At 47.9% G+C, this 20,071-nt stretch overlaps 1 protein-coding gene across 2 annotated transcripts in view; it reads left to right on the forward strand.

Moving 5' to 3' along the window:
• The first annotated feature begins 5,186 nt into the window (after positions 1 to 5,186).
• Positions 5,187 to 20,071, forward strand: part of ACSS1 (acyl-CoA synthetase short chain family member 1) — a 33,399-nt gene continuing 18,514 nt past the window's right edge. Inside the window, exons 1-4 of one of the 2 annotated variants that reach the window (XM_018921016.3) lie at positions 5,187 to 5,396; positions 9,232 to 9,328; positions 17,183 to 17,382; positions 18,517 to 18,692. In XM_018921016.3, the coding sequence (XP_018776561.1) occupies positions 5,216 to 5,396; positions 9,232 to 9,328; positions 17,183 to 17,382; positions 18,517 to 18,692 (654 nt within the window). In that variant the 5' untranslated portion in view covers positions 5,187 to 5,215. Of the gene's footprint in view, positions 5,397 to 5,572; positions 6,005 to 9,231; positions 9,329 to 17,182; positions 17,383 to 18,516; positions 18,693 to 20,071 lie in introns of those variants that run through there. The other variant, XM_050972258.1, reaches the window with a different exon arrangement.

Here is a 20,071-nt window from a genome sequence, read left to right on the forward strand (position 1 = left end):
TGCCAGGGCTTGGAGCAAATCCAGTAACTCACAGCTGGGTGCAGCACTCAAAAGAGGCTCAGATGAGTGAGTTTGTCCCTGCATGAAGCTGAGCACTGTGCCTGTCCCTGGGCAGGTTCCCTGTTCCCCTACCCTGAGGGGCACAGCTATGCCCCTGCTCCAGAGAGGTGCCATTCTCCTTGCTCCAGCTCACTGTGGATCATGTTGTACTTGAAGCAGAGATAAGCACGTGGCTCCTACAGATGTGCTGTGCAATGCTCATGGCTGTGCCTTCTTGTTCTCTTTTCACTGCAAATCATGCATATTCATGCCTCTGTCCCGAACTGTGGATGGGCACTGTTCTGAGCCTTATAACCCTTCAGAAAACATGCTGCAAGGGACACTGCTGCCAGACCCTCCCTGCCACACTCTAATGCCTTCTCCCTGTCCTCATCAGAGTGTTCCCATCAGGCCCAGCCTTGTGTTGATCCATAGATGGAGGTTCCCATCTGTTAAAAAAGTGTATTTTATGATTGGCTTTTTGCAAATATTAAAATGAATATTATTTATGTTGTGTTAGAAAGTTATGCTGTATTAATTCTCTTAAGTAGTGTGTTAAATATAGTTTTAGGTTATAAAAAAATGTTAAAATAGAAACTATGCTGTGTAAGATACTTTTTTAAAGAAAGGACTCACAGTGAGATAGCAGACACAGGACACCTAAATCAGAGAAAAAGAATTTATTGCCCTCTTATCAAAAGGAACGAACTTCTTCCCGCCTCCAAGGCACTGTTAGGATTCAGAGGAAGAAGTTGACACTGACCAGACAGAATCCTGTGTTTGAATGGAATTTATGCATCATGGATGAGGTGTATGAATATGCAACAGGCTTGTGCTGCCCAGAAAGAGGTACCTGGACATCCGTAACTCTTTTTTTCTATTGTCTCATATTGTCCTAATTCAAATTGTCCAAATTATTATTACTCTAATTGTTTTACTATTTTATAACCATTTTATTACTATTAAACTTTTAAAAATTTAAAACCAAGTGATTGGCATTTTTCACACCATCTGTCTTGTGAGTGGGACATCACACCAGCTTCCACAGTGCTGCTGTGCTCCCCCATCCCTTGTGGGACACACCTCCCAGCCAAGACTTTTCCCCCCACCAGAGCAGTCCCTTGGGGCCAGGGTAGTGATGGAGGGGATGTGTGCCAAGGCAGACATGCCTGTGCCAAGGCAGACCCAGCACAACCCTGGCCACCCCCAGCCACTCAGATCAGGCAGAACAGTGCTACCAGGCCCCCACAATGTTCCTCCACTGGCTGGAGCCCCCTGCAGTGAGGATTTGCTGCATGGAAGCATTCCACAGAGACTCCAGGGAATCTCTAGCCCTGCAGCAGCTCATCCTGCAGTTCCAGGGGTTAAGACACCCGCAGCTGCAGCTCATGCCAAGGTTCCTGTCACTCCAGGTTTATGATTAAGAGATAATTGGCAGTTGCTATGTGGGCTCTCTGTGCTGCAGGTCAAGACCCCACCACTTGTATTCCCAAGCACTGGTTCTTGGTGCTGAATTGGTGAGGCAAAGGAAGTGGGGAAAACAAAATGAGGTGACGGAGCTGGTTTTCCCCAAGAGGTCATCATTTACTTCTCAGCATCCTTCAGATCTCTCTTTCACAGTGCTGCTGGAGCACCAAGCACAAACCCAGCAGTAAACTGGGTTGAGCAACAGTACCAAGCTGGAAGGGATGGAAGGGTTTGATGCTGGAGCCTTTATTCCACCCTCAGGCTGGGCAGCCCCAAGTGCTGCCAAAGGGGAGATGTGGAGATTAATCAGCAAGGACTTTCTGAACAAAGCACATAGCAAACCCTGAGTGGGCTGCTGATGCAGGAGAGGAGCCAAACGGGGAGGGAATTTCTGTGTTGATGGGTGTCAGCAGCAGCAGTGAATCCCTTTGGTTTGAAATCCAGTCTTGAGCAGAAAACTCTTGAGAATGAGACAGCTGATGGCCTGGCCTGTCCAAAAGCTGTCTAGTTATCTGGGTATTTTTAAGTATTGTTTTTCTCCCCTATCACTCATTGGGCATTTATTACACATTCATAAATGGAAGTGCAGCAAATCTACATCTTTCACACAGTTTTGACCTTTGTTTCAGGTGTGACCAGATGTGAGCAGATCTGACAAAGATTCACATTCCAGATTAGCTCAGGTACTCAGCTCCTTCAAACCTGCTGCAGTTCCCGTTGCTTTGGACACAAGGTCTGTGCTCATCTGCTGAAGTGGTACCTGAGCAACTGCATTTTAGCTTTATTTCATCCTTGGTCTAAACCTCCCTTCTGCAGATGGAGCTGAATGGGCTTAGAAACCTGCTGGAACAGCCACCTGGGAACATGTCCAATTTAATCTGCAGGCAGAAATGTAGCTGAAAATGATCAAAAGATTTTATTAAAATCTGGGTTAATTGTGGCTTGGGAGAATTTCTAACACAGACCAGCATGTGCTTTTGCTCTGTGGTGGTGTTTTTGCCTGGCCCTGACTTTCCTTGTGGAGTCAATATCAACTGGGTGCACACCATGTGAGAAGACCATTGGAAAGGACAGTTAGGAGCAGATCAGTGATAGCCAAGTGACAGTCCTGAATTCCTCAACTTTACTATTCTTCTTTTAAGGTCATTAAAAATAGGAAAAACAGAGGGATGAGCAATTGAGAAACAGAATGTCTCATTGAATAAGTCTTTTATATACTGACAGTATTCTATTTGCAGGGTGCCCTGTGGCAGGAAGGAATGATGAATCTGACTGCATGTTCTCAGAAGGCTAATTTATTACTTTATGATACTATATTATATAAAGAATACTACACTAAACTACACTAAAGAATACAGAAAGGATATTAACAGAAGGCTTAAAAGATAATAATGAAAACTTGTGACTCCTTCCAGAGTCTCAACACAGCTTGACCTTGATTGGCCAATAAGTCAAAACAATTCACATGAGACCAATGAAACAACCCCCTGTAGGTAAACAATGCCCAAACACATTCCAAAGCAGCAAAACACAGGAGAAGCAAAACAGAAAATTACTGTTTTCCTTTTCTTCTGCGGCCTCTCAGCTTCCCAGGAGAAGAATCCTGGGCAAAGGGATTTTTCCAGAAAATATGACAGTGACACTGACAGGAATCAAAGATAAAGCCAATAAGTAACTGCTGGCAGCAGTTAAGAATAGGAGTAGAAAGATGTGGAAATTTGGGAGGTTTTGGGTTTGGGTTTTTTAAGAGTTTTTTGGGTTTTTTTTGCTACAGTTCTGTCAGCAGAACTCTCAGCCCCTACCCAACTGGCATTGCTCATCAGTGCCTGCCACAACACCAGCACAGAAAACCCTCAATGCAGGCCAAGATCTGCAGCTGTTCAGCAGCTGTGCCTATTACCTGCTGCAATCTCCTGCAGGGCAGTGAGATTGCCTGGCTGGTCTGGGAGACTGTGCCAGGAGGCTTGGCTGTAGCAGGGAGTGATTTCTTCTGCCTTGGCAGCCACGAACCTTTGGAAGCTGCCACACAGAGGTGGCATTTCCAGATGACAGTCACCAGGGTTCTCCAGAGCTGGGAATGCCAGCATTCCTGTTGGTACTCCACAATGCTAGAGGGCCCTAGGAATGGAGAGAGACACAGGAAGCAATTCTGTGACCTGTCTTTTATCCAGCACCAGCCTTTCCTGGCACACTCAAAATACTTAAAAATGTACTGTAACACCCTTTATTCCTCAAAAAGTCAACAGACTGATGTGCCAGCCTTCACTCCCTTGTTCAGAAAGTCATGGGTAGAACAAGTAGGCATTGCAGAATCTCAGGGACTTTTTTCCTCTCTCCTCTTTTTGAGGCAAGAAAGGAGATTTGGGCTTGTGTTTGGGTTCAGCAACCCATCTCAATGGGGTGATCAGACTGGATTTGGGTTGTGTTGCTGCTGGCCATGGTTTTCTCTGAGGAAAAAGGCAGCCAAAATTTGAGAGCAGGGGATGTTCGGGTGAATCATGAGCAAAACAAAACTTGCTGGTAGAAGAGGAAAATCAGCCTTGGTGGAAGAAAACCAGAGAAAGGTTCCCAGATTTCAAAGGCTGCAAATGAAGCAGGTAAGCTTTACGGCCAAATATTCAAATTCATGCTTTTTTTTTTTTTTTGACAACTCGTTTGTTTTGTTTTGTAAAAAAAAGCATTCCTCTGAAATCCTGAAAGGGGTAGGACTTACTATGAGTCATCTTTGATAGGAAACTTTTTTTTGATAGGGCAATCCTTGGGGAAACCAAGTGAAAGCTGAAGTGCTCTCCGTGCCCCTGTCTGGCACCAGGTGGCACACGTGCTGCTGCTTGGAATTTAGGGCTTGGGCAAACCGAAAGTGACAGTCAAAACACAACGTAGCAATATCGAACTGCAGCAGCCATGTGCTAATGCCAACTTTACAAGGAAATTAAAATTGTATTTATTCTTGCTTTTTGCCTATAAAACACAGTAAAAATTTCAGCAGTGTAAGAAAATCTCTCACAAAAATCCCAAAAAAGTGCCTGGTGATATATTTAGAACAAAAACCCACAAGTTGTTTCTACCACTGCCAGAAGATGCTTCATAGCATGAAGAGTTATTTCAAGTTTTTAATCTTGAACATGGAAATGTGTTTTGCCTACCCAAACCCTGGGGGTGAGTGGAGTTGGTGCTCAGGTAGTTTGGCACTTCTTAAGGATGCCCAGACCATGCCATTCTGAGCTTTCAGACTTTGTGCTGGGAGGCTGGACCAAGCTATCTAAAAAATTCGTGCCAGAAAGAAGCGTGTCTCTGCTATAGACAAGGAATTAACTCTGTGCTACCTGCTGTAAAACCTTACCACTCATTCTTGAGGGTTTGCACCATGAAGTCAGGGTGAAATCTGGTCCCTAGATTAATATAGAGGAAGAAGTGTGTTACCAAAGCCAGGGATTCCACGTTATGGTAATGATGGTGCTGGCAGGGCTGCCAAGTAAAAAATGGATGTGTACCCCGCTTAGAGACACCCACCCCATTTTGAGCAGAAGGGACAGGGTTAGGACCGCTGTGCGTTTGGTGGTGTACGAGGGCACAATGTGTTTGCCACCTACCCAGGAGCACAAATACTGTCTGTGCATGAGGACGGTGCCACTGGCCGTGCTCACTTTGTGCTCAGTGGCCGGTAGATACGACAGCGACAGCGTGTGTGTGCCGAGAGCTGCTTTTTATGTTCAAGTGCCTGGCCGTACCTGGGCACCCCTGTCGTGGCGCTGAGGATGTGAACAGGGGCGCACCCCTGCCACAGGGCAAAGTGTTGGCTCTCTCTCTCCGGGTGCAGGCGGATCTCTCGGGGCGCTCCCGGGCGCAGGGTGTCCCTGGGTGCGGGCTGCTCTCGGGTGCTCCCGGAGGTATGGGGTGTCCCTGGGCACAGGGTGCTCCCAGGGGTGCCGGTGTCCCTGGGGACGGGGTGCTCCCGGGTGCGGGGTGTCCCTGGGTGCGGGCTGTCCCTGGGTGCGGGGTGTCCTCGGGCGCTCCCGGGGTGGGGGGGCTCGGGGTGCGGCGCTCCCGGAGCCGCCCCGCCGGGGCAGCCCCTCCCCGCAGGCGGTCTCTGTTTCTCTCTCTCTCTCTCTCTCTCTCTCTCTTTCCCTGGTTCGGTCGTTCCCTCTCGCCCTCCCGGTCCGGGCGGGCGCGGCGGGGACAGCGGTGCCGGGCTGTGTCCCCATGGCTCTGGCCGCCGCCCGAGCGCGGACTCTGCGCGCCCTCAGCCGCCCGCGCCCCCCGGGCCGGGTTCCGGTGGCGGCCCGGAGCTGCTGCAGCGCGGCGGGGGCTCCCGGGGCGCTGCCGCCCGGCGGGTACCGGGCCTGGCAGGAGCGGGCTGCCCGCGACCCCGCCGCGTTCTGGGCGGACGTGGCGCGGGGGTGGCTGCGCTGGGACAGTCCCTTCCACACGGCCTGCCAGCCCGGCGAGACGGCTGGGTCCGCCCGCTGGTTCCTCGGCGGCCGCCTGAACGTCTCGGGTAAGGGGTCCCGGCCGCGCATCCCCCGCGCCCCGGCGGGGCCGCCGGGCTGGACGGGAGGCGTCCCGCGGGGAGAAGTTTCTCCATCGCCCGTTTTTGGGGGTGAAAACGAGGATTTCGGTTGGGCGGCGCTGGGAGGAAACAAGCCAGGAATTGCGAAATGCTGGAAGCGGGGAGAAAATCCGAAGCCGGGGTAACCCTGGCTAAGCCTCTTGCCCGGGCGCTGCTTCGCGGGCGGCCGCCCTTCGACCTGCGGAGATCGGCCCCGGGATGGGATGCCCAGTTTGGGCTCTGCCGGGTGCTGCTCGTGCTGGCTCAGGATGATCCACAGGTGGGGAACGGTCCCAGGCTTTCATGGCAGAAGCTGCAGGGATTTTTTTCTTTTTTTTCTTCTAAACGAGGATCTCGGTATTTTCCTCCAATTTCACCACTCAACATGAAACAAGTAAAATTTGCTGTGGCTGCCCTGACTCCCTCTGAGTTTTGTCCGTGCCATGTCTTGCCCTGAAGGCTCTTGTGTCCTCCTGTGCTTCATCCGCTGGGAGTGAGCTCCAGCCCCATCCAGGGTACCATGCAGTGATGATGTATTTTAACAGGGATGAACATTTCTGACCTTCATTCCCTGCTCCTCGGGGAGGGCACTGGGGCACTGGTTCAGTAGTGCAGTAACTGTAACATTCTGGCCACTTTTTTTGACAGCCAAAAGAGAAAACTCTCCTCAGGTCTTCCAGAGAGCATAAGAGAGTGTCTCCTCCCAGGGGATGATGCCCAGCAGTGGATCCCAAGCTTATGGAGATGTGTGTACAGCCCTGTGCCCAGCACCCAGCAATCAGAGGATTTCAGCCAGAGTTTTGTTAGCATTAATTGCTGTTGAAAGGAAGATCTTGTCTGAGCACAGCCTGTCAGGGATCTACTTCTTTCCTCTGTAGAGTGGGATCAACACTTTCTTCTGGATCCCATGGCAGATCTTTGATATCCACATATTGCTTGGCCTTGGGTCTTGTTCCTCAGCAGACAGAAAATGCCACTTAAGTTTTTATTGCATACATAGAAGGAAATCTTAGGCCTTTGAAACAGATGCACAGAATTAAGCAGGTTTGCTGTTGCTGGTTTTGTTTTCAAGTGTGGATGAAGGCAGTGTGGGGGGCACAGGAAGTGGGATTTTTTCAGTAGTTTGCCACAGCCAAGTGGCTGCTTTTCTGTTAGGAGACTCTGATTTTGTCCTTTCACCTCCTGATTTGAACAGTGTCTGTGCAGAAACATGGCAACAGTTCAGGTCCCTGATCCAGAACATCCTGTGTGCACGTCTCCCAGCACAGCTGAACCATGAGCAACTGAATCATCTGATGCTCTTTGCTTGAGGGCCCTTGCAGAAGCATTTTGAGGACCTGTGAGCTTCAGGGCTTCTGGACTTCTTGCCCTGTAACTCCTGGCCAGGAGAATAACCTGGCAAACTACTGCATTTCCCACCAGGACACATTCTCAGGAGCTTGTCTTACTGACATTAATTGTTTCTGAGCAGTCAAGGAAGCCAGAAAATGTATGGAGAAACCAGTAGGGTGTAGTAGTAAGGAGGAGGTCACTAAATTCTATTTTGTAAAATGGGCAAAAGGCTCATGTAAGCCTAAGATCAGGAAGGAAATAATAGCACTTGGCTCTGGTTCACCTGCTGGTTCTTACTGAACACAGGGCTAAATCTCCCACTTGGCTCAGCCAGGGCTTTCTGCTGCAGAAATTCCCTCTGAAGGCTGGTGTGGCTGCTCATGAGTAAGAAAAGTTGTTTGGGCAATGAATGCCATTTTGTGATGCAGTGTAGCGTGGCACTTTATGTGAGGCTGTAGCTGTGAGGAGCTTGGAGGTGGGAGTTGCTGCTTGTTGTTGCCACAGCAATGGACACAGGCAGAGGAAACGAGTGCATAGCTGCTTAAAAAATTCCCCACTAGAGCTTTTGTCCTCTTGTATTATATTAGGATGGCTTAAGAAATGGCTTTGTATTATTTTATAGTACTGCTGCTAGGTTTTGCATTAATGATAAAAGACTTTAAACAGCTGAAGAATGCTTTTTCAAATTTTTGAGGCTAACACTTGGTCTTGCAATGAAATGTGTTAAATTCAGAGGAATTTCTTTCTCTGTGCACCTTTAGGGGCTCATTCCCACCCCGTGTGGTGGTGTGGTGGTGTGATCACAGAGGAGCCAAAGCTACTACAGCCCACAGCGTTTTACAATTTATCTGGAAAAATGAAATCCTTTCCCATCAGAATTAATATTTCCAGGAAATATGGTCTGAAATCCAGCAATTTTTAAAAAGATTTTCTCTGAGTTATACAGCAGTGTCCATGACTGGTTGCCAGTTGAAATAAAGTAACTTCCTTTGAAAGATTACGATGCAATAAGTAAGTGTCATATAGGCTTGGAATTAATATTTAACAAGGATGTTCTTTAACTATCAGGCAAGTTGCTACTGAACATGCAGGCAGGTTTCTTTTGTGGATTCTATACATTTCTTCAGGTTGGGTGCTCTCCCTAAGTCCTCCATTTCAAGTTGCTGAGGGGGAGAGAGATGCACCTTTAAAAGGGAATTTTATACCTTTAAATTTTAGGAGGTGGAATACACAGCCTGAGACACATTAATCTTTCCCGTGGGTCTGAAAATTTGTGGATGTCTGAGCTTTGAGTTTACCATAGATCCTACAGTTTTAGACAGTTTCAGTTAGCTGAGGTTCAGCTCTTTGTTATACCCTGGAACAAGAATGTTTCACACGAGCTTTAGTTAGAAAATCCAAATGGTGCAGTGCTAAATAAGCCAGCTGGGGAAGACTGTCCGAGCTCTGTAGTGAAATGCTGCCCTGGGGAGCAAAAACATCAAAAGGGTGTCTTGCCTTTGTGCTGCTGGGGGCAGGGGAAGGATTTGGGCTGGCTTAAGTTTAGCCAGTGGAGCTAAATGGCTGAATTGAGCCATGAATTCAGGCCATGTCTGGATTTGCCATGGTCTCTCATGGGTATCCATCTCTAAGGCCACTGTGCCAATCAAGTGTAGAATTTGTTGCATAGCTTTACTGGAGCTGCAAATGCTCTCAGTTCCTCTGTTATACATTAGTGTGTGTCTAGCAACCCAAAACCTGATGTTTCATCTTGCACTTGCTTGCTGTTGCACTTAACCCAGCTAGGTTTGCAAAGCACCTTTCATATCTCCAGGCTTTGTTTAAAGCTTTGGGTTTTTTTTCAGTAAATTGCTTGGATCAGCACGTCGAAAAGTCTCCAGACAGAGTGGCTTTGATTTGGGAGAGAGATGAACCCGGCACTGCAGTGCATGTCACATACAGGTATGGCACCTTCTCACTATGCCTGGCAGTGTGGGGGACACAGGAAATGGGATTTTTTTCATCTGGCAGTTTCCTTTTTGCTTGCTGGAGATACACATGGGAAAACTTCTGTGAGTAGCTTCTGGTTTCTCAGAGCAGAAAACATCTTGGTGCAAACATCTCGAGTTGGTGGTCAACAGCTTGATACTGAGCCCTGGCTGGAGGGGATTTTAAGCTCTCCATGTTTCTCTTTCCCATCCTCAGTGCAGTTTAGAGCAACCTTGAGGCTGCTCTGAGTGACACTGACTTGTAATTGACGCTATAGATTGCAGGGTTTGTTAGAACGTGGCAGGTTTCAGCATATTTCTCTTCTCCTTGCTATGTGCCCCCATTTAGGAGACAGTGCTGCCTTTTACATCATCTCTGCCTCTAGTGAGATTTAAATGTTTCCCAGACTTGTATGTTCCCCAGTGCATGTTTTAGGGAGCCAAATGTTTGAGCTGCTGAATCTCAGGGAGGCAGATGTTTGTTCTGCTAGATCAGAAGGTAGAGGAGATGAGGAATGTCCCCAGCATCAGACCTTTACAGAATGTTTTCTGGAACTTGTTGGGATTCCTAGAGCTCCTTGGGTCTGAATATGTTCTAGTAGTCTAATCAATCTCCAAAATTTATGAAAGCTCCTGTAAACATTATTCATTCAAGTGAGGAAAGTGGTCAGCAGGGAGGAGTGGGTGTAAAAATAACTTTGAGAGGTTGGTGCTCCATGCAACAGGAATAAACAATGTGTGATCTAAATCTGTGAGAGGAGTGCATTGGCTTTAATCTTGGTATTGTTGTTTGGCAGGGTGTTTAGGCCTGTTCTGTAATAAATATGTTGTGATGAGCTGGGTAACTTGGCTAAGTGCTTTTGCATTTTGCCATGCTGCTGGTAAACATGGAGATGGAACCTAAGGTTTCTCCCGGAGTTTATGTATGGTATGTTTTTCTCCCAGATTTGTGCACTTTTACCTCTCTCTTTATGCCTCAGGCATGAACACCAGGGGTAGGAAAGAGGTGACAATTGTGCTCAGATCAGCCTGATAAGAGAAGCAGCTCAACAGACAGCACAGCCTCATTCAAGGCGACTCTAACCTCCCCCTTGGGCTACTGCTTGAAATGTACTGAGCTGCTGCAGACGCTCAAACATCTTATCTTCAATCTCTGGAGATAAGGGACAGCTTTTCTGAACAGCAGCAGGACTGGTTTTTTTCCCCTGGCCATGCCCAAATTGGGCATTTGGAAGAAAGTTTATTTTCCACCTGTGGAATTGTGATTGCTGTGATACTAAGACAAGTAACCCATGTCTGAAAACAGAACCCTTCGTTGTGCAGCCTTACAGACACACAGTAACTGGTACCAGAAAGGAGAAAGATGTATTGGCAATCCCTGTTTTCAAACTTCTGCCTGTATTTGAGAGCCATGTTTCTGTTTCTGCCTGATACTCTGGCTCAGGTGTGACTGCATTGAGCTTCTCAAGAGACTTTGGTCCTACCACGTGGTAAAACAGGCCGCTTGGTTCTCTGCTTATCTCATTAAGGCAGGAATAGCTTTGTTGAAAACAGCAATACTCTGAGTATTTGGCCTTTTCTGTCATCTTTGGGCTGCATTTTTACAGGTTCTGAATGGATCAGGAAGCTTTTCCCACAGTGTGTTGGCATTGACTTCCCTTTGAGACAGAGCTCAGCTGAAAACCTTTTGCAGTAGTGCCTTCTTTGAGCTGGAATTTTTTTGAGGGAAAGCCTATCATCAGAGAAGGAGGTGGCCCAGGAGCTGGGATGCTGGTAGTCCTTGGTGAGCCTTCTGTAGCACATCAGCCTCAGCATAAAGGGGGAATGAAAGGCGTGCTGGACATGTCTTGGCAGAAGAGAGATGCCCCTTTCCTTAGGATCTGGATGCCCTGTTAATGGCTCAGCAGCCTCAGAGTAAGGACTTAGCACTCCAGGAAACCAAAGGCTTTAATTTGGGCACTGCCTTCTGGACCAGCTTTGAGTAAGGTCATGGATTCAGCTGGGAGAGAGCTGTCCAGGGCTTATGTGCAGCATACTGCAAGGCACCCATTTTCTCATTATCTGCTTTGCAAAGCTTGCTGCTGTGAGCTGCTTCTCCTCACAGATAAGCCCTGGGCAGCACAAGGAAAGATGCAGCTGCTGGCCTGGTCCTCTGCCTTCTCCTCTGGGGAGTTGTCAGGGACAAGAAAACAGCTGAGTGCTGGCCTTGTTCCCATCACAGCCTGCAAAGGAAGAAGATGGATGTGCAGGAAAAGGGCTGGAACAGGCTTTCTCCTCCCTGAGGAAGGGAAAAACCTTCATCAGTGGGATGTCCTCCATGCACTGGCAGGGAACACAGCTGCACTGGAAAGTGCTGTCCCAGCTAGCTCATCCTTGGCAGAAATAAAAGCCTCAATTTGCCTCCACTGTGCTGTCAGTGAGCCCACATCCCTGGGCACACTTGTCAGCAAGGTGGGTTGTGTTTGTGCAGCAGAGTTCAAGTGCTGAGTGCTAGGGAGGGAATCCAAACATCTGCTGGTGGGCAAGGATACCCAAAGCCATGGGTGAAACATTTCACTTTTGCACCAGGAGGTGATGGCTGCCCTTACAAGCTCCGTTGTGATGATCTTTTTCACTGCTGAGTTTTGTCCTGTCTCTCTAGCTGATGCAACTCAGCCTTTCAGGGAAAAAAAAAATGTTCACTGGCCATTTTTTGCTTTTTCTTCCCTGAGGGTTTCATTTCTATCAAGTAGAAATTTAGCTGAGTTTCAAATCATCTCTGGTTTTGAATGAGAAGGCAAGAGACTTGGCTTTTTACTGCTTTGTAACAACAGGGAATACAAACCTCTTGGGCTTTGGTGGCTGCAGTCAGCAGGAACCGGTCCTGCAAATGACCATAAAGTGGGAACAGGTCATGCAAATCAATTATCAGGAAGCTCTCTGGCTCTCCAGAGGCTGAGCCACCAAAAGCTCATAGGTAGGGCAGTGGCTTAGCAGCGCTGTGGTGCTGTGAGCTGACAGCTGAACTTATGGTCAGAAGGGTCCAACCAGACCAGGAGTGTTTTGTCCTGCTCTGTGGATGTTGTCAGGGCTCAGGGCCTTTGAAACCTTGCAGAGGAATTCCCCAGTGCATTCCTGAGCCTGGGTTTTTAAAGGTTCTTTTAAAAGCAGGTGGAATTGGTGGCTGGAGCTGTTGGGTTGCAGCCTCTGTAAGTTCAACAACAGGAGGTGTTGAAGACAGCAGCTAAGGTCATGCCAGCCCTCCCCCTGTCTGTCATGGAGTTATTTATTCTCTCTGGTGCTCCCTGGTTTACCATGGTCTCTACAGTTTATCCACCTGTGACCCAGTGGATCTGCAAAATCCCATGGCTCTTGTCAATGGGAGCTGTGGGAAGTGGGCAGCAGAAGGCATTAGCTCACCTGCTTTTCAAAAGGGATGCAGGTCTCAAAAGAAGAGTGATCACTTTGGTGCAGAAAATGTTGCTGACAGAGAATTCAAAATGCAAAATACAAAGCAGGGAGAAAGGAAAGCTGAAGGACCGGGAGTCAGGGTCCTAGGTAGGTGGGAGAGAAGTGGCTGGACATCTTCATGAGCAACAAGACAGCTATGCCTTTAAAAACCCAGTGGATTCCTCAGCCTGAGCTGAAAGAGATGACATTGCATTAGAGATCACAGTGAAGACTGTGGCTGGAATCCCTGATGGTACTTGCCATTGGCAGCAAAACTCTTTTCCAGAGCTGCCTTTGGAAGTTGAGGTTGCAAATAAATCTCACCCAGGCTTGCAGCTTTCCACATCCAAGAGAGCTCATGGATTTTTCACTTTCTCATCTGAAAAAGGTTACTAGGGGTTTCTCTTGCCATGAGTTCAGGAAATCTGCAGGAAGGCTGGGCATTGTTCTCTGATGCCCACTTTGGACGCTTGACCTGAATTTTCAAATTAGTTTCAGCCTAATCCAAACTATGCTTCCAGGAAATAAACTGATTGCTGCAAGAAATAGTCAGCCCAGCTTTTGTGTCCTGACAGCAGAGAACAGGGCTTGGGCTAAGGCTCTAAACCAGGTGCTGTCAAAGCCTGTATATGGCACTGAATATATTAAGTCTAGAATAATTTTGCAAAAGCTGCCTCCCAAAGAAAGTCTTGCTGCAATTTTTGTTTTTATGTTACAGGAAGTGGCTTCCTTTGTTTAGAAAGCTGTGTGCTGTCTTGCTGTGGCAGAAGGTAACATCAGGCTGGCTGGAAGGCTGTTTGTGCAAAGCATCCCCGAAATGCGTCACAGAAGGGCCACGTGGTGCTGATGGGTTTTACAGAAGTTGTTCAGACACTGCCTGAGCAGTGGGCTCTGGAAGCTGTATCTGGGGAGGGATCTGGCAGAAATACAGTCTGTCAGCTGCTGAACAGAGATGTAAGGACAGGGAGAGGAGTGCTGTCTGTCAGATTAAACAGAAGGACTGGCCTGAGCAATGATATGCTGGCTCTGTTGGAGGGCTTGCCTTGTAGGTCTTGTGCTTAGGAGTGATGCTGTGGTAGCTGAGGAGATGGCTGCATAGTGAGTGATGAGTCTGGAGGACAACAGGCTCAAACCTTATCTGTGGGCAAAATGGAAGCACACCTCATAGAGAGAGAGACTGGAGTTAATTATTAGTTTTAGCCCTTAACACTCTAATCTTACTCGAATCCTAGATAATACAGAAAGAAATTGTGTTGGTGACACTGTTGGTGACCACTGATAGCCATGTTTGTTCAGCAGCAGGTCCACATGTCTCTTTCTGGTCCTTTGTCTGTGTTCATTAATACCTCTGCCACCTTCCTGGCTTGCTTTGTCCTAAATGCACAGACTGGGTCTATTGCTCTTTCTCCTTAGCAAATGGGCTCCCCTTCTGGTTGCTGCTTCCCCGTTTCTCCTCTCTGCTCTGACACTTTATCCACTGGAGCAATGTTTTCCTGTCCAATTTGTTCTCTTATTTGCTCTCAGCTCTTACAATTTGCTTTTGCAGAGGATCCTCATCAACTGACTCTGTGGTTTCTTGCCTGCCTCTGTCAGGAGGGGCTGGGCACTTCCCTTTGCTTGCAGCACATTTCCTTCTCCTGCAGCGGCTCTGCTGAGATCCTCCTGCTGTCTGCCCTGCTTGCACAGAGGCTGCAGGACCCTCCCTGTGCCCCATGGCTTTGTTCCTCTCTGGTGGCTCTTCCTGCCTCCCTGTGCTGGGTGCAGTGCCCTGCTCTGAGTGGCTGCACTGGGAATTCTCCTAGGGAATGCAGGCAGCAGGTGCATATGCCATGCTACCAACACACCTTCTGGCCAGCATTCCATGCCACTGCCTCTGTGCCAGGGGTGGGGCACTGCTGGGTCTGAGGGCTTCAGTTGCTCCTGGCTCTTCTGACCTGGTGGGATGGAGGAACTACAATGCCAAGCTCGGCAGTAGTAGCAGAGGGGGAGGGGGATGGTGGCTGTGGTCTCCTCCTGCTCCCTCTGTTTCGGTGCAGTGACTCTGCACAGTGCTCGTTCCTCCCCAGGATGTGTCTGGGCTGGGGACTGACAGTGTGTAACACACTGCCTGCTGTGCCAGCTGCCTGCCTGTTAGATAACAAAATGTGCTTGAAGGAGTCAAGGGAAGGATTCCTGACACAGAATTCCTGCTAACTCCCTTTCCTGAACTGGAGAGCAAGCCTGACTTGCTACCACAGGGGCCAAAAGAGATGCTCAGGGACATGTGGATGTCTTTGCTGGAGTTCTTGGCTTCCCCTTTTCCTCACCTTTGTGTCCATTCCTCCATGTGCTGCAGCTCTGAGGGACCTCCAAGGCCTTTCTATCCCAGCATTTCAGCATACAAAGAAGAGGCACATAGGTCCATGGGTAAAGACTGATCCATGTTGTCCATCACCTTCCTTACACGTGCTCATTAAGCAAATGCCAAATTGGGGTTAATCATAAAAAAAACAATGAGAGCTTCTGCCATTGTGGTCACCAAGTCCTGAATAAGCAAAAGGAACAAGAGGAATCATGGAGTTTCTCAGAAAACAAACCTATGCCAGAGTATCTCTGGTGTTTCTGTATAGGGGAAAGAGGCTGCAGCTCAGAAAGCACTTGAGTATTTTTCATTGCAGATAAGTAGTTTCATTTTACTTTCTCACAGCTGTCTCTCTGGGGCTTGTTTCCCTTCACGTGCTTTGTAGTTGAGCAGCTTTTGTTTTGACTCTTTGTTATTTATCCACATTGAAATTTTTCTTTAATGCAGCATCAGATAAATTCCAGACCAGAAAATTTGGCCTTTTTTAGGACAAGGCACCAAACCAGTGGTTGGCTGGGAATTCATTATTGCACAGAGTCACTCAGTTCATGAGCTCAGTGAAAGCAAAATAATAAATCTGACTGACTGTGCACCTCCTCGGTCATGAGGGGCTTGGGAGGAGGTGTTCAATGTCGTGCTCTTGAGTTTAGGCTGATCTTCCACTCTAAGGGATTAGGGAGAATTCAGCCTGGGGTGCATCTGGTCCATGCCTGCTTTCTGCAGGCTTGTGGTCACCCTGCAGGGACAGCTGTTACCAGCTACTGCCAGAGAACAGTCACTGAACACGTCTGGCCACCTCTCAGAGTTCAGAAATGGACTCTTTACTTGATGCTACAGGAATAGTCTTAGAATAAATAGAATAAATTATATAGAATAAATATAAATAATATAGAATAAATAGAATAAATAATCTGAAGTGCTGTGCCTTGGATTTATCTCATTTTTCTTGTCTTCTCTCTTGGTTTAGGACAAGTTAAAGGGTGGACCCTCCAAAAATTACTTATTCTCAGCCCATAGTTTTGATAAGGTATTTCAGAGCAGAGAACTATCAGCTTTTATTTCCAACTTGCAAGGGTTTAAAAGAGGGAACAAAATAATTTTTAATGAGCCAGAAACAACTTGGCATGAGACCACTTCTCACCTGGCACAGTATCCCTTGTTCCCAAAGCCCTTCCACTGCAGGCATACAGGCATCCAGTCCATGGCAGCATCTTGGTCCCAGGTGTGCCTGCAATTGTGTTATCCCCTGTGCAGGCATCAGACTAAGGGAATGTGCAAGCCCTTGCCCACAAAGTGCTTTTTCACTCCTCAGAGGAATGTTTTTGTTATTGTCACCATGTCATGGCAGAGTCCCATGAGAAGAGACTTTGTTTCCGTTCTTGGTGCTCCTGAGTGTCTCTGTGCAAGCGTGGCAGCAGTACCTGTGTTCTGCAAGTACCTGTGTTCTGCAGGTGATCCAGCTTTGATGAGACTCTTGTAAAATCTGCCCCTCATACAAGTGTCTCCAGAGTTCTCCTTTCTTTCCTTGTGCATGCAATCGTGTTGCTTACCCTTGCAATTTAAAGAGAAGCTCCTGGTTGTGGAGCACTTCCAGCTGTTGCCCGACTTGAACAGTGTGGCAAATCTTCGGACAACACTTCCATTTCATCTTGTGTTTATCCCCCTTGTGTTCCCAGTGGCTTCTGGCTGAACCTCATAGGTAAAAAAGGCATCAGGAGTGACTGAAATGAGCCCTGATTTCTGGAGGCAGCATGACAGCACCTGGCTTGCTGCCTGCTGTGGCCACATTACAGCCTGGCAGCTCTGGACAGTGCCTGCAGCTCTCTCCCCTGTCCTTCTGCAGCAAGCACCACTCTGCCCTTTCTTCTCCTTTCCACAGTGGCAGGAGCAGCCTGGCTGCCAGCATGCCCCAGGCCACCCTTCTTTATGCCCTGTTCTGCTGAGATGAGGTGCAGAGGTGATTGTGAAGCCTCGCTCTGCCCAAGTTCTTCTTTTCTTTGCTCGCCCCGTGTAAATCGGGTTGTGCAGTTACATGACAACATTCCTTCTGTGCCACAGGGAACTTCAGGATCTGACTTGCCGCCTTGCCAACACCCTGAAGAAATATGGGATCCAGAAAGGGGACAGGGTGGCCATCTATATGTCCGTGTCCCCCCTGTCAGTGGCAGCCATGCTGGCCTGTGCCAGGATCGGTGCTGTTCACACTGTGGTCTTCGCCGGATTCAGCGCCGAGTCCTTGGCTGGGAGAATCATGGACTGTGAGTAGATGCAGCCTGGGGAACAAGCACACCTCTGTTTCAGTGCTCCAAGGCATGTCCCAGCCCTGTGTTTTCTTGGCAGAAAGAGTTTGCTTGGTTCATTCTTGCCTAGCAGGGCAGTTCACTCTCCCCTGCAGAGTGCAGTGAGGAGCCTTTTCCTGAGTGACACGTGCAGTGTCCTCTGGCCTTACAATACTTAATAAATTGCTCAGCATTCACTGTGCTCTGGGTTATAATAAGCTTGGCAGCAGTGAAACTGGAAGGAAAACCAGAGCTTAGGGACAGGGCCTGATTTGTTGTTTTGCAGTATAGTTGCAGTGTTTCTTTGATACTCTTGGACAGAACTAATTCTGCATTCTCAGTTGGGATCCTGTGATTTATGTGTGATACTGGAAGTGCTGGCAGCCTGCCCCTGCTCTGTGAGCCCTTCTACCAGCAGACAGAGCTGTTCTCAGCCCCAAAGAACTTGTATATTGTGATTAGGTAAAAAGTAAGTGCTAAAAATAGCAACAGATGAGGGAAATAGCCAGTGGCTCACGTCCTAGCAGTCACATCAGTTTCTCTGTGGCTAGTGTAAGGGAATAAGTTTTACAGAAATGGTCATGTTCTTTTTTTCTTTTTAGTGGGTTTGATCTGCAGAGAGCAAGTGCATGTTTTAGTTATCCCTCACACAGGGAGCTGGGAAGAAGCTGCTCTGCATGTCAGCTTTGCAAGGCAGGGATGGATGATTTAAGCTGCAGTGAGTGACACTGAGGCTGGATGTTGGGAAAGACTTCCTCACCTTCATGGTAGGCTTTGGAATGGACTGCTGGGGAGAGGGTAGAGTAGATGCCATTGGGGTGTTTAGGAGGATGGAGGGGATAGCTGTCAGGAGGGCTTTAGCTGAGGCAGACCCTGCCTTGAGGTGGGGGAGATGGACTGGATAATCTGTGGAGGTCCCAGCTACCCTTAATCTCTGTGTGTCTAAGGTTTTAAATGTTTTCATCAGTGACCCCGACTGGTTTTGACTGAGAGCAGTTCTGACTGTTTGTCACACATGTTGTCCTGTACTTCACCCCCAAAATACTGAAAGCTGGGTGTGCATGCTAGCCTGGAAGACAGGCTGGCATGTCTGCTGATTCTTTCTCTTTTTAGCTGGGTGCAAAGCAGTTATCACATACAACCAGGGAGTCAGGGGAGGCCGAACCATAGAGCTGAAAGCAACTGTGGATGAAGCTGTGAAGAACTGTCCGAGCATCCAGCATGTGTTTGTGGCTCAGAGGACAGATAACAAAGTCCACATGGGCGACCGTGATATTCCCCTTGAGGAGGTATGTTCTTGTTGGATAGCTCTTTTCAGGTCTGAGTGTTGGCCAGGATAATCTTTCTCTCCAGAAGTGCTTTTGGGACCTGAGTTCTGCTCCTTACAGCATCTGGATCTTCATCCTCAAGTGGACTGCCTGTATTTACAGTCTGCTAGGACTGTGAGTCCAAGCAGCTCAATCCATGTCTGGTTTATCTCAGCATGGGCAGGGGTTGTGCTGCTCCATTTCAGAAGCCTTGCAGACAGTGCTGAGATTTAAGGAGTGATTCCTGAGACCCAGAGCCACGGAGACCATCGTGGCTCTTGTTATTTCACCATGTTCAGACACTGTGTTAGGGATTGCATGTGCACTCAGACTGGACACTGCTGAAAGGCAGCAGTGCAGAAATAATGAAGTTCCTAGAGAGCTTCATCCAGACATGAACAGTGTTGTGGCTGTCCCATGGTGGCAGAACAGTGATGGCTTGGAAATATTTAGAGCCTGTGCTTCCTGGGGAAGAAAACAGCAGCTGTTTTTATGTGTTTAGCTGGCACACATGGGATTCCAGCCTAATGCAGAAGTAGCTTTATCAGTTTGCTGGCAGCAGTAAACAGGAACTACTCATGCTAATAATGCCTGGAAAAAGCTAATCTGCTGGCAAGATAATTGCTCAAGAGTCTCTGTGCTGGTCACATGAGATAGGAAGAAGTACTAGTGTAAGTTAAACAGAGAAGACAAGCTTTACTCAGAAATTGTCTTGCTCCTCACTCCACAAAGGACATTTTGATTGTTTTCCTTGGTCTGCAAACAGCCTGAGGTGCTTTAGTGATCTGAGAGCTGAGCTCATCCCATTGTCAGTTTTGGGATCTGAAGCAAGACAAGAATTAAACAGTTATTGGTGTTAGCTGTCCTTGCTGATCTTTACAGCAGCTGTACTCTCCAGCTCTTGTGCAATGGCTTACTGCAGAATTTAATGTTGTAATGGAGCATATGAGGATTCCATCTTTGTTTCAAAAACTGACAAGTCAGCCTGAACTGGCAGTGCTGAAATGTCATGAGAAATACCTGATATAAGCAACAGTGCTGTAACTCAGAGGCTAAGAATTACATTTTGTGAACTCTTCCTATTTTATTAAGCTTTGTTTGTCAGACACTTTTAAACAACCGGACCTACTGATGGTAACGTTCCCTTGTAACTGCACTGTGTTTACAGTGTATTCTCATAAAAAGGCAGTACCAAGAAATTCCTCCAAGGGGCCACCTAATAATTCTTGCAGGAATTATTCATCAGGGCAGTACAGAGCTGGAGAGAGGCTCTGACCTAGCAGGGCATTGCATCCTTCCCTCCTGTGGGGGTGAGGAGAGGATCTCACCCAGCTGGCCAAACAGGGGAGTATGAAGAGAGT

This window comes from Serinus canaria, chromosome 3 (assembly GCF_022539315.1).
Source record: "Serinus canaria isolate serCan28SL12 chromosome 3, serCan2020, whole genome shotgun sequence".
In the NCBI taxonomy this organism is placed as follows: Eukaryota; Metazoa; Chordata; class Aves; order Passeriformes; family Fringillidae; genus Serinus; species Serinus canaria.